Genomic DNA, 13,825 nt, shown 5'->3' with positions numbered 1-13,825 from the left:
CCAGAAATAAAGGGACGAGATGAAGGCAGAGAGAGAGGAGGAGAAATGGAGGAGAGAGACGGGGCCAGGAGTGGGGGTGATAGGGGAGCTTCGAGGGGAGAGGGAAGGGGAGTGAGAATGAGGGGCTGGAAGGGGAGGCCCATCTGGTACTGGGGGGCGGGGGTGATGGCGGGAAGCGGGTGTGGCTGCCGGAGTCTCGGCTGTGACCTCAGAGCCCCTGGCCCAGCTCAGCCCTGACGTCAGCCCCACCTCCCGCCCCCGCCCGCCCGGCTCTTCAAATCTGCCCTGAGCTCTGGGGCAGCAGGGAGACTCGGGAGCAGCGAGCGGGCGAGGAGAGAGGCCGCCCCGGAGCCGCAGCGATGACACAGGTGTGTGCGTGAGTGTGCGTGGGCATGCGTGAGACTGCAGCCAGAAGGGAGGCCTCCCCGCACGTTTGTGCGCACGTGTGCTCCTGTGTGTGACAGCGGCCCTGTGAGTGTGTGCCTTCTGGCCTGAACGCCTGTCAGGTCCAACCTGCCTGTCAACCCGTGTAGGTCCATATGCCCCAGACCGGACCGGGCAGAGAAGAGCTGTCTTTGCACCACACGGGGGTCTAGATTTCTATTTTCTTGTGTTCGGTAAATATTAAGGTGGACTAAATGAAATCGCCCATCTCTGGTCACCCCCAGGAACTCAGGCACAGTTAGGTTTGGGCCAAAGGGTGTCAGGAGGAAGATTCCAGAAGAAATAATAACAGTGGTTAATACTGAGCGATTACTAGCACCAGGCTAAAAGCTGTAACTTAGCTCTGCCCTAGGCAACCCACTCCAGTGTTCTTGCCTGGAGAATCCCAGGGATGGGGGAGCCTGGTGGGCTGCCATCTGTGGGATCGAACAGAGTCGGACACCACTGAAGCGACTTAGCACCAGCACCAGAGAAACATTAAACGAACCGCAGACAGCATTTAAAATTTTCTAGTAGCCACATTAAAAAGGAAAACGAAACAGGTGTGATTAATTTTAATAATAAAATTTTCTTTAACCCATGGTATCAGGAGTCAGCAAACTTTTTCTGTACCGGGCCAGACAGTCAATATTCTGGGTTTTGAGGGCCATATGGTCTCCAGTGTAACTACACAACTTTGGCATAACGAGGAAGCAGCTGTAGACAGTATGTAACCAGATGTGTGTGGTGTGCCAAGGAAACGATGTTAAGAACAATAACATTTGAATTTCATGTAATCTTCTTTATTCCTTTATGTTTATTGAATGAAGTATAATTGATTTACAGGGCTTCTCAGGTGGCTCAGTGGTAAAGAATCTGCCTGCCAATGCAGGAGACGCAGGTTCCATCCCTGGGTTGGGAAGATCCTCTGCAGAAGGAAATGATGACCCACTCCATTGTTCTTGTCTGGGAAATCCCATGGACAGAGGAGCCTGGCCGGCTATAGTCCACAGGGGTCACAGAAGACTCAGACACGACTTAGTGACTAAACAACAAGAAGCTGATTTACAATGTCACGTTAGTTTCAGGTGTACAGCAAAGTGATTCAATTATATGTATATATCGATGTATATGCTCTTTCAGCTTCTTTTCCCGTGTAGGTTATTATAAAATAGAGTGTAGTGCCCTGTGCTATACAGTCGGCCCTTGTTGTTTATCTATGTTATACATAGTAGTGTGTGTATTCATATAATTTTCATGTCCCACAAAACATTATTCTTGTTTTGACTTTTTTCAACCTTCTACACACATAAAAACTAAGCTTTCCAGGCTGTAGTGAAAAAGGAGGCAGGCATTTGGTCCGAGAGGCCGTAGAGGGCTGACTCCCTGCTATATATATAAAAAAAAATATCATTTCAGTACAAATACATGAATGTGGTATTTTACTTTCTTTTTTCCGCACTCAGGCTTCACAATCGAGATGTATAGCACATCTCATGCAGATGCTATATTTACACTGGAGATGCTTGATCTGTATTTTTAGATTTCATAACATTTAGTTGAAAAAGAAGCTTCACAGATCCTACTTGTTCCAAACATGTGTAAAAGCCTTCCAATAACTGAATTAAGGATCTGTTTTAAATTTATTTTTATTTAAAAAAATATTTATCTGTATATTTTTGGTTGTGTCAGGCCTTAGTTGCGGCACATGGGCTTCTCTCTAGTTGTGGCACGGTTGCCCCACGCAGGCTTAGTTTCCCAACCAAGGATCAAACCCATGTCCTCTGCATTGGAAGGCGGATTCTTAATCACTGGTCCACCGAGGAAGTCCCAGTTTCTGAATTCAAACATTTAAATTGAATACAATTAAAAAATCAGTTTCTCAGTGGTACCCGCTGCATTTCAAGCGGTCTATAGCTACAGGTGGCCCATGGGTCACGTATTGGACCCTGCGGAATTATAGCTTTAGTGATTCATTTAACTCATAACAAGCCCAAGAGGTGCAAACTGGTGACAGAGGGAGAAGGCAGTTTAGTGTAGAGGATGGTGGAGCCAGAGGCTGGAGCCTGAGTAACCTTGGATGAGAGAACACACCCACCTGGGTCTCAGTTTCCTCATCTGTAATAGGAAGTGTTAACAGTATTCACCTTACCAGGGCTTGGCACGTGGAAGGGGCTAAACCCCCATTTTACAGACAAGAAAACAGAGGCACCTCCTTCCCTTCAATTATGAGCTCTGCCAGTCACATGTACTGGGCACCTGGCCCTGCCAGCCACTCCTTTTGGCTAATCAGTACTTGGTTTTGCCATCTCTATCGTGGTGGCCAGAAAGATTATCTGTTCCCCCACCCTCACCCCCTGGGGTGCTGGTGTGGAGTAAAGCCAATATATAAGGTTGTGGTTTAAATCTTGGCTTTTCTGACACATTTGTGGTGGCCAAACGGGAAGAGAGGTGGCGGAGGGAAGGGTTGAGAATTTGAGATTAGCACTTGCAAACTGTCACATATAGAATGGAGAAACAACAAGGTCCTACTGTATAGTCCAGAACACTGTATTCAATATCCTGTGATAAATTATAATGGAAAAGAATATATATGTTTAACTGAATTACTGCTGAACAGCAGAAATTAACACAACATTGTAAATCAACTATACTTCAATAAAAATAATTTTTAATGCAACACCCACACCCCTCCCCCCCAAAGAAAACACACAAAGGCTTGACTTCACTGCTTTCCAGGCAGACCTTGGGCAGGTTGCTGCACCTCTATGTGACTCAGTTGCCTCACCTGTAAAATGGGGATGGGACTTCCCAGGTGGCTCAGTGGTAAAGAATCCACCAGCCAACGCAGGAGACACAAGTTCAGTTCCTAGGTTGGGACCCTCCCCTGGAGTAGGAAACGACAACCAGCTCCAGTATTCTTGCCTGGGAAATCCCATGGACAGAGGAGACTGAAGGGCTAGAGTTCATGGGGTTGCAAAGAGTTGGACACAACTGAAGCGACTTAACACATACACACACAATAATAGTACCTACCTCACAGGGCTGTTGCGAGGAAAATAAGTTAGTTTTTGTAAAACGTTTAAAGCATATTGCATTCTTCTCTGAGATGTATATTTTTATCACTATTATTATCTTAACACTAAGAAAGCTTTATGAGATGAATCATCTTCCCTGCCACTAAGAAGGAGGCAGGAAACCCCTGTTAATTCAACCGTGACACTCCGCTGAGTGTAATCCTTGTGGATTTTAAAGCTGTTAAACACGTGGGGGGAAACAGCATCAGAAGCAGGGAAAGCAGGTATTCAGCCTTGATAACTGTTTGCCACATTTACTTTCATGAATGAAAGTAACTGCAGTACCCAGGGGATTCTCTTAATGAAGAGGAGATGTGACCGTTTATCCTGGAAACAAAAGCCAGGAGGGCTTCCCTTCCTGGAGAGCATCTCAGGACTCTTCTCTCCCCCTTTCTCTTCCCAAAGGACGTGCCCAAGCCGAGCCAGGCAGCCCGCCACTGCTCCGGCCTCGTCCGCCGGGTTCTGACCATCGCCTTCGCGCTGCTCATTCTGGGCCTCATGACCTGGGCCTATGCCGCCGGCGTGCCGCTGGCCTCCGATCGCTACGGCCTCCTGGCCTTCGGCCTCTACGGGGCCTTCCTCTCGGCGCACCTGGTGGCGCAGAGCCTCTTCGCCTACCTGGAGCACCGGCGGGTGGCGGCGGCGGCGCGGCGCGCGGCGGCGCGGGGGCCCCCGGAGGCGGCCACGGCGCGCAGCGTGGCGCTCACCATCTCGGCGTACCAGGAGGACCCCGCGTACCTGCGCCAGTGCCTGGTGTCGGCCCGAGGCCTGGTGTACCCGCGCGCGCGCCTGCGCGTCCTCATGGTGGTGGACGGCAACCGCGCCGAGGACCTGTACATGGTCGACATGTTCCGCGAGGTCTTTGCCGACGAGGACCCCGCCACCTATGTGTGGGACGGTAACTATCACCAGCCCTGGGAGCCGGCGGCGGCGGGCGCGGCGGGCGAGGGCGCCTACCGCGAGGTGGAGGCCGAGGACCCCGGGCGCCTGGCGGTGGAGGCGCTGGTGAAGACGCGCAGGTGCGTGTGCGTGGCGCAGCGCTGGGGCGGCAAGCGCGAGGTCATGTACACGGCCTTCAAGGCTCTCGGCGACTCGGTGGACTACGTGCAGGTGAGTGGAAGGCGCCCCCGCCGCGTCTGTGACCCTAACACCCCATCCCACTTCCCTCGGATCCTTCATTCAATTGGAGTGAACCTCTCTGCTTCCTTTGTTCATTCAATGGAGAGATTCTTTCCTTCCTGCCACCATTCATACTTCCATTTATCCATCTAACCATTAGGGAGATTATGCATTCGTTTTGTTCATTCAATGAAGAGATTTCTTTCTTCTTTCCTTCCTTTTTCATTCATTCGTCCATTTGATGCAGAAACTCTCATTAACACGTCCATCCATTTATCCATCCATTCAATATAAGGTTCATTTACCCATTCAGTATAGAATATTCTGTCCTCCTTTCTTTTCCTTCTTTCATTGTATCTTTTTTTCATTCATTTATCTTATCATCCACTACAGAGATCATTCACTCCTTTATTTATTCATCCATTCAATACAGAAGTTCCATCTTTTCTTCATCCAAGGTAGAAATTCTTTCTTTCGCTCATTCTTTCATGCATCCATCTGTCCATCCAGTATGGAGATCATTCATTCATTTACTCATTCACTTAAATTAAGTCATTAAATGTAGAGATTGGTTCATTCTGTTTCTTCATTCATTCAGTGTTGAGATTCTTTTGTTTATCCATCCATTTACCTATCAGTATAGAGATTTATTTGTTCATTTCATCATTCATTCATCCATTCAGTGCAGTAATTTATTCATTAATGCATTGCAACAGTTTTTTGTTTTTTTGTTTTTTTGGTTTTTTTTTTTACTGCTGCATAACAAATTTGCACACACTTGGCAGCTTGAAACAAAACACATTTATTATTATCTCATAGTTTCCATGGGTTAGGAATCTGGGCAAAGCTTAACTGGATCCCTTGTTCAGGGTGTCATCAGGCTGCAGTCATGGTGTCAGTTGGAACTGGGTTTTATCAAAGGTTCCAGGACCCGTTCCAAGCAACCATAGAACTCATAACAGACCGAAACCTAAACACAACCTTCTTTGACCCAGCAGGAGGAGGAGACCCTATTTTATATCAACATCTATTCTGATTCTTTGGACACCCTGAAGTATATATTCTTATTTTACCTGGATTTGGAATAATCTCCCATATCGTGACCTACTATTCAGGGAAAAAAGCTTGCCTTGTCAAGACCAGCAAGAACCTGACTTCTAGACCCTCTTTTAAAGGGCTTACCTGATTAGATTAGGCCCACCCAGGATACTCTCCCTTTTATTAACTTAAAGTGAACAGATTAGGAACCTTAATTACACTGCAAAACTCCTTCACCATTTCCAAATAAGAGAATACAGTTACAGAGTTCTATATCATCACTTTGGCCATTGGCCATATTCTATAGGTTAGAAGCAAGTTACAGATCTTGCCCACACACCAGAGGAGGGTATTTTACAAGAGCATGGGTGTGTGTGGGGGAGGGGGCGGTCATCTTAAAATGTGATAAAACATTGAACATGACTAAAAAACCTCAAAACTATGTTCAGATTGGCTGCAGAGTGTCTGAGCTGGTCCTCATCCCTTGTAAGAGACCATCCCAATGGTCCCTCAATTGCCAGCCCTGTACAAGGATCTCGCCTGAATCTTGGCCCCTTCCATTTGTCAGGTCTGTGACTCAGACACGAGGCTGGACCCCATGGCGCTGCTGGAGCTGGTGCGGGTGCTGGACGAGGACCCCCATGTAGGGGCTGTTGGGGGTGATGTACGGATCCTGAACCCTCTGGACTCCTGGGTCAGCTTCCTAAGCAGCCTGCGGTACTGGGTGGCCTTCAATGTGGAGCGGGCTTGTCAGAGCTACTTCCACTGCGTGTCCTGCATCAGTGGGCCCCTAGGTGAGCAGGGGTAGGGCTGGGAGGGCCGTGGATGGGGTGGAGAAGGAAGGGAGAAGAGGAGCCAGATGGGTTGAAGATGGGATTGAGACAGGAGACTAAGATGGGGCTGGGGCAGGAACTGGGGATGGGGTAAGACTGGAAGCTGGAGGTGGGGATGGTGTCTGATGTTAGGAATGGTCTGGAGAAAGCATGTGGATGGTGATTGGACTGGGGCTGGGCAAAGGATTGGGGAAGGGGATGAGATGGGTTTGGAACTTAAGAACACTGTTGGTGCTAGACTTGAGGCTGGAGATGGGTTTTTTGGATGAGGATGAGTAGGGAGTGGAGCTGAGAATGGATACCAGATTGGGGATGGGTTTGCAGTCAAAGTGGCTATGGGTCAGGGATGGGACTGGGGCAAGTTTGGGATGGGTGTGGGGTTGAGGAAAGAGGTGAAGTTGAGAACAGGATCACGGCTGGAGTTGTCATTGGAGACAGGGTTAAGAATGGGACTGAGGTGGTTAAAGATGGGGCTGGAGGGCCTACAGTGATGGTCCAGTGGCTAAGACTCCATCATCCTAAGGCAGGGGGCCCAGCTTCAATCGCTGGTGGGGGAACTAGATCCCACATGCCACAGCCAAGTCCTAGAGCAGCTGAATAAATAAATAGAAATAAATATTTAGAGAAAGGATGGGGTTGGAATTGGAGATGAGTTGGGCTGGGGATGGTGCTGGCAACAGCAGCAGCTGAGGCTCCTGTGTGCCCCTCCCCCACCCAGGCCTATACAGGAACAACCTCCTGCAGCAGTTCCTTGAGGCCTGGTACAACCAGAAGTTCCTGGGCACCCACTGCACCTTTGGGGATGACCGTCACCTCACCAATCGCATGCTCAGCATGGGCTATGCCACCAAGTAAGCTGAGGGCACTGGGTGGTTGGGTGTGTGCAGGGGCCAATGAGTATCTCAGCAAACACATGTGTATTGCTTCTGCTGCTGCTAAGTCGCTTCAGTCGTGTCCGACTCTGTGCGACCCCATAGACGGCAGCCCACCAGGCTCCTCTGTCCCTGAGATTCTCCAGGCAAGAACACTGGAGTGAGTTGCCATTTCCTTCTCCAAAGCATGCATGTGTGCTAAGTTGCTTCAATCGTGTCTGACTCTGTGCGACCCCATAGACAGCAGCCCACCAGGCTCCTCTGTCCACAGGATTCTCTAGGCAAGAATACTGGAGTGGGTTGCCATTGCCTTCTCCGGTGTGTGTGTTGGGGATATTCCAAACTTAAAGTAAATCATAGGACATTGGGGTCTCTCTAGCAAGATTTCAGAGGAGACAGAGAGAACGCATAAGGAACAGAAGGGGCACTTGCATTGAATCATGAGCTATAGTGTTGGCCAAAAAGTTCCTTTGGGTTTTTCGTAACATACCAGTGAACACTTTGGCCAATCCAATGCATTAAGTGAGACACTAGAGGAGAGTGGAAGATACCATAGGGCCAGGGGTGGCCTTTACATGGAACCATGTGACCCAGTGGACTCTACCAAGTAGGGTGAGGTGAGGGTGGGAAAGCCACCTAGAAGATATAACATGAAATTGGGCAAGATGGCGCCACCACGGAGAGCACAGACTCCCCAGTCTGTGGGAAGAGAAAGACATCAACAGAGTGGGATCAGCTAGTGAGAGAGTGAGAAGAGTCACGTGGGAGAGGAGGGGAGCGCCTAAACCCCAATAAGTGCTCCAGGAAGAAGAGATGTAATTGAAGGAGATTCGGGGTGCGGGGGGGGGGGTGGTATGGCTAGACCACGTGACATACTGGGGAAAGATATTTCTACAAAGTTAGACCAGTGACAGCGCCAGAGAGAACTCAGCATATGCCAAGGGTACCCATACCTTCATGCACTTGACAAATATTCTTCAGGTGCCTCCCATGTTTTCAGCTCTGGGGATGCAGCAGCAAACAAAAGAACTGCAAATTCATGCTTACACTGATCGTGGAGATAGACAATAAGTAAAATGTAGAAGTTGGAGTGGGTGAGAATGATACTCTTGACAGTCCCTTGGTCTGCAAGGGTAGCAAACCAGTCCATCCTAAAGGAAATTGGTCCTGAATATTCATTGGAAGGACTGATGCTGAAGCTGAAGCTGCAATACTTTGGACACTTGTTGTGAAGAGCCACCATATTGGAAAAGACCCTGAGGTTGGGAAAGATTGAAGTCAGGAGGAGAGGGGGATAACAGAGGATGAGATGGTTAGATAGCATCACTGACTCAATGGATATGAGTTTGAGAAAACTCCAGCAGATAATGGAGGACAGGGAAGCCTGGCATGCTGCAATCCATGGGGCTGCAGAGTGTCAGACATATCTAGCAACTGAACAACAGCACATGCTAAGGTGACATATAAAGCCAGGAAGGGGGATAGAAGTTTCCAGGTAGAGAGTGAAATGATAAATTAGGATAAGATAGGAATGGGGGCTGAAAATAGAGCAGCTGGATCAATAGCAAGGGAGAGAGCATCAGGAGAGGATAGAGAGCTCACAGGGTGGAGGGTCCATTCATGAGAGCCTCCATGGTCAAGAATTGTGAACTAAGGAGAGGGAGCCATTGGCGGTTTTGAGCAGAGGGGCAGCATGCTGTTGTAACAGGACCCCTCCCAGCTGTTTTGAGTACGGACTGCAGGAGGAAGAGGATTACCACAGAGGATCACTGAGGATCCCAGGTGGCACAGGGGAAGGAGACTGGACACTGTCAAATAATGCCTCTGGGGACAGGATGGTTTAATCCCTCCTAACAAGCTGACTGCTGGAGGCCACCTCGATGACGTCTCACATAAGTGATTTTAGCTTTGTGGGGGCTTGGCTGGAAACCTGGGAGGGATTGATTAGTAATGTCTGCCAGGGCCACAGGAAGGGAGCTTAATAGTTCCCTTGAGAACCTCTAAGGCATGGGCTCTCCCGAGTAGGAACCATGCCTGGCTCCTTCCTCACCCTGAGGTCTGCCAATAACAGTATTCGTAATAGATTAGTGATAGTATTAGTAATAGTGTCAGCCACTGCAATGATATTAGTAATGCCAAGTTACATTAGTCATAGTAAAAATATTGTAATAGCCACCATCAGTTGAGCAAGTACAATATACTGGTCTTAAGCACTTGGCGTTAATCCTCCTTCAACCCTCATCTATTAGGTAGGAAACATTGTTGACCCCATTTTACATATGAGAATGAGACAGGCTGGGACCTGGGACCCTTCACTGCAGTGAAAGTGAAAGTGACGCCTCTCAGTCATGTCCAACTCTTTGCGACCCCTTGGACTGAAGCCTACCACACTCCTCTGTCCATGGGATTTTCCAGGCAAGAGTACTGGAGTGTGTTGCCATTTCCTTCGCCAGAGGATCTTCTGACCCAGGGATTGAACCCGGGTCTTCCGCATTGTAGGCAGATGCTATACCAGTGCTTGCACCCAAACAAACACCTCCTCCAGTAACAAAATACAAAGAAACTATAAGGGACTAAAAGTAACCCACATGCATGTGCAGCCGGGGCGACTTATGAACACTGAGATACAAAAAGGCCAAAACTCAACTGCCATTTCTGAGGTGTAGGGAGCAAAAGTGGGGTTACCGGGCCTGATCCCCGCACAGTGCACCACCAAAGGGGTGGGCAGACCACCAAAACTACCCCTCCACCTGATCTACTGATCCGTTCCTACCCTCATCCCACTTAAGGGACCAGCGCCTCCCCAGCCCCACAAGGGAGGGAGCAAGCAAGGGAACATGTTACTTGCAGCAGGAGTACCAGTAAAGGCTTCCCTGAATTCCTCCACTGGCCTTTAAATCAATTCCTGTTGGATAAAGAGGGGTTTCCCAGGTGGCAAGTGGTAAAGAATCCACCTGCCAGTACAGCAGGCATAAGAGATGTGGGTTTGATCCCTGGGTTGGAAAGATCCTCTGGAGAAGGAAATGGCAACCCACTCCAGTATTCTTGCCTGGAGAATCTCATTCATGGACAGGGGAATCTGGCGGGCTACAGTCCATGGGGTCCCCAAAAGCGCACACACTTAGATAAAAAGTCCAGGGACCAGGTGGGTATCAAAAACCCTGAGGTCCAGAAAGAGAGCCGCTCAGTCGTGTCTCATTCTTTGCGACCCCATGGACTGTAGCCCACCAGGCGCCTCCGTGCATGGGATTCTCCAGGCAAGCGTGTTGCATTTCCCTCTCCAAGAGAGGCTGAGCACACGTGCCCCAGGGGCCATTCCTGGCTCGGATCTGTCCCCAGGGGCTCCGAGGAGAGCCGCGCCGACAGCCCCGTCTCTTCCCTCCCTCCCAGGTACACCTCGCGGTCGCGCTGCTACTCGGAGACGCCCTCGTCCTTCCTGCGCTGGCTGAGCCAGCAGACGCGCTGGTCCAAGTCGTACTTCCGCGAGTGGCTCTACAATGCGCTCTGGTGGCACCGGCACCACGCGTGGATGACCTACGAGGCGGTGGTCTCGGGGCTCTTCCCTTTCTTCGTGGCGGCCACGGTGCTGCGGCTCTTCTACGCGGGCCGCCCCTGGGCGCTGCTCTGGGTGCTGCTCTGCGTGCAGGGCGTGGCGCTGGCCAAGGCGGCATTCGCGGCCTGGCTGCGGGGCTGCCTGCGGATGCTGCTGCTCTCGCTCTACGCGCCCCTCTACATGGGTGGCCTCCTGCCGGCCAAGTTCCTGGCGCTGGCCACCATGAACCAGAGCGGCTGGGGCACGTCGGGCCGCCGCAAGCTGGCCGCCAACTACGTGCCCGTGCTGCCCCTGGCCCTCTGGGCGCTGCTGCTGCTCGGGGGCCTGGTCCGCAGCGTGGTCCACGAGGCCCGGGCCGACTGGAGCGGCCCCTCCCGGGCGGCCGAGGCCCGCCACCTGGCCGCGGGCGCCGGCGCTTACGTGGGCTACTGGGCCGTGATGCTGACCCTCTACTGGGTGGGCGTGCGAAGGCTCTGCCGGCGGCGGGCGGGAGGCTACCGCGTCCAGGTGTGAGGCTGGGTGCACGGGGCGCTGGCCCGGGGAGCGGCCCGAGGGGACTTAGCGGGGTTCCCGGAGCACGCATTTGCTGGGTGACCCCCTGGGCCTCAGTGGCCCTCCGTGGCCCTCCTCTGTGAAGTGAGGGGCTCGACCCAAGACTTCTCAGCCTAGACTCTTTTGGAGGGGTGGGCTGGGACTTCTGGGTCTCTTGGGAGGGGTATTTATTGATCAGGGTGTGGATTTTTAGGGATAGGGCAAAAGGGGTCCTCACAAGCTGTCCTGGGGCCCCTGATTTCTCTGTTCTTATTTAACCTCCATTTGTACTGTGTATTAGAATATAATAAAGAATTTAATTTATTTTCTTCTCAGCCTACTCTCCTCCATTTTTTTCTAAGGGGGGGGCGGGGGCTGCATGGTTAAGAACTGAGGACTCCTGGCTGGGTCTTGGGGCTTCCCAGGTGGCGCAGTGGTAAACAATCTGCCTGTCAATGCAGGCGACTCAGGAGACATGGGTTCAATCCCTGGGTTTGGAAGGTTCCCTGGAGAAGGAAAGGGCAACCTGCTCCAGTATTCTTCCCTGGAAAATTCCATGGACAGAGGGGCCTGTTTGAAACTAGACAGGATACCCTCCTTTCTTTTAGCCTGGATGTCCTCTTTGGGAAACAGGGATAGCAATGCCATGGATCAGGATTATTTTGAAGGTGGAATTTGTCAACTCTTCATTCAGGTACTATGGAGCACCTACTATCTGCTGAACACTGTCATTTCACTTCAATCATTCTTTGATTCAGTCAGTCAACCACAAAACACATTTACTAAGTTCCTATTGAATTCCACACACATTGCCAGGTTTGCAAATACAGAAGATATTAAGAGTCTGAGTCAGCTTTCCAGGAGCTCCTATTCCATTAAGCAAAGAGAGTGTTATCCTTAGTTAAGGATTCTCAGGAACATAATCCATTAGTCCTTGGTACCTCAGATGGTAAAGAATCTGCCTGCAATGCAGGAGACCTGGATTGATCCCTGAGTCGGGAGGATCCCCTGGAGAAGGGAATGGCAACCCACTCCAGTATTGTTGTTTGGAGAATTCCATGGACAGAACACAGGGGTCCCAAACAGTCGAACACAACTGAGCAACTAACAGCCACATAATAGTCTGTATCTCTTGATCCCCTGTGCCTGTCTTGAGGGTGCAGATTTCTGTCTGTTCTGATTTCTTCATTGTTGCGTCTACAGTGCCTTGAAAATGCCTGACGCATAATAAACGCTCAGTATTTTCTGATTGAATGAATCAGCGAAAAGGAACATACTGGTGAAGAATACTATGAGAGAGCTTACCTTTTAGGTGGGGAAGCCATAAAACCAAACTGAAAAATAACTTTACATCAGGTCTGAATGAATGCTGTGCACAAGCAAAAATAGGGGGATGTCGAGATTTTCTAGGCTACCCAGTGGTTAGGACTCCAAGCTTTCACTGCCAAGGGCCCAGGTTCAATCCCTTGTCAGGGAAATAAGATCTCACAAGCCAGTCACACAAAAAGTAAAAATAAAATGGGGGGGGGGTATCATGTGGGAGGAAGGGAATAGTCAGAGGTATAATCTGAGCTGAGACCTGTGAAGTGAGAGGGAGGTGGCTTCATGAGGGTCAGAGTAATCTCATTTCAAGTAGGAAGAACTGCACATGCAAAGGCCCAGGGACAGGACTGAGCTTTGTATGTTCCAGGGACCTGCAAAGAATGGTGGGTTAGAGAATAAAGAGAAGGGTGATAGAGAAGGGGAGTCAGGCACACCAACATAGTGCCTGCCCACAGAGTTGTCCTGGAGATCAAATAGGTTCATGTACATAAAGGCTGTTCAGGGGAAATCATAACTGAGCTAACTAGACAAAAAGGAGAAGAAACATGATTCTAGGAAGAAAATAGTATGTACCCTAGATCCTGGATAGAACAAGAGGAATAATGGTGAATACAGGGGGTGCTTTGGAGACCTTGAGGGGAGGTGGATTTTGGCCCAGTAGTAATGGGAGCCACTGAAGGGTTCTGGACAGAGTGACCTGACCTGACAAACTTTAGAATATCACTCTGGAGATTGGAACTGACATATACAAACTACTATGTATAAAAGAGATCACTTATAAGAACCTACTGTATAGCACAGAGAACTCTACTCAATACTCTGTAATGACATATATGGGAAAAGAACCTAAAAAAGAGTGGATATGTGTATATGTATAACTGATTCACTTCGCTGTGCAGCAGAAACTAACCAACACTGAAAATAAACTATACTCCAATAAATTTTAATTAAAAAAATTAAAACCTTAGCCAAAGTAGCCAAAAATAATAACACTCTGGCTGCTTTGTGGAGAATGGATCGCACTGGGACAAGGCTGAGCCCACTCTCAGCCAGGGA

General features: G+C 49.8%; 1 protein-coding gene across 1 annotated transcript; it reads left to right on the top strand.

The window, feature by feature from the left end:
- Positions 1-359: 359 nt before the first annotated feature.
- On the top strand, positions 360-11,428 carry HAS1 (hyaluronan synthase 1). The gene is made up of 5 exons (XM_068993132.1): positions 360-368; positions 3,867-4,610; positions 6,226-6,451; positions 7,209-7,341; positions 10,753-11,428. Exons 1-5 carry the CDS (start codon positions 360-362, stop codon positions 11,426-11,428), a joined length of 1,788 nt encoding a protein of 595 aa, XP_068849233.1.
- Positions 11,429-13,825: the final 2,397 nt, after the last annotated feature.

Source organism: Capricornis sumatraensis, chromosome 20, assembly GCF_032405125.1.
Source record: "Capricornis sumatraensis isolate serow.1 chromosome 20, serow.2, whole genome shotgun sequence".
NCBI lineage: Eukaryota > Metazoa > Chordata > Mammalia > Artiodactyla > Bovidae > Capricornis > Capricornis sumatraensis.
Note: the sequence above shows the minus strand (reverse complement) of the source record. Positions and strands in the feature narration are given on the sequence as shown.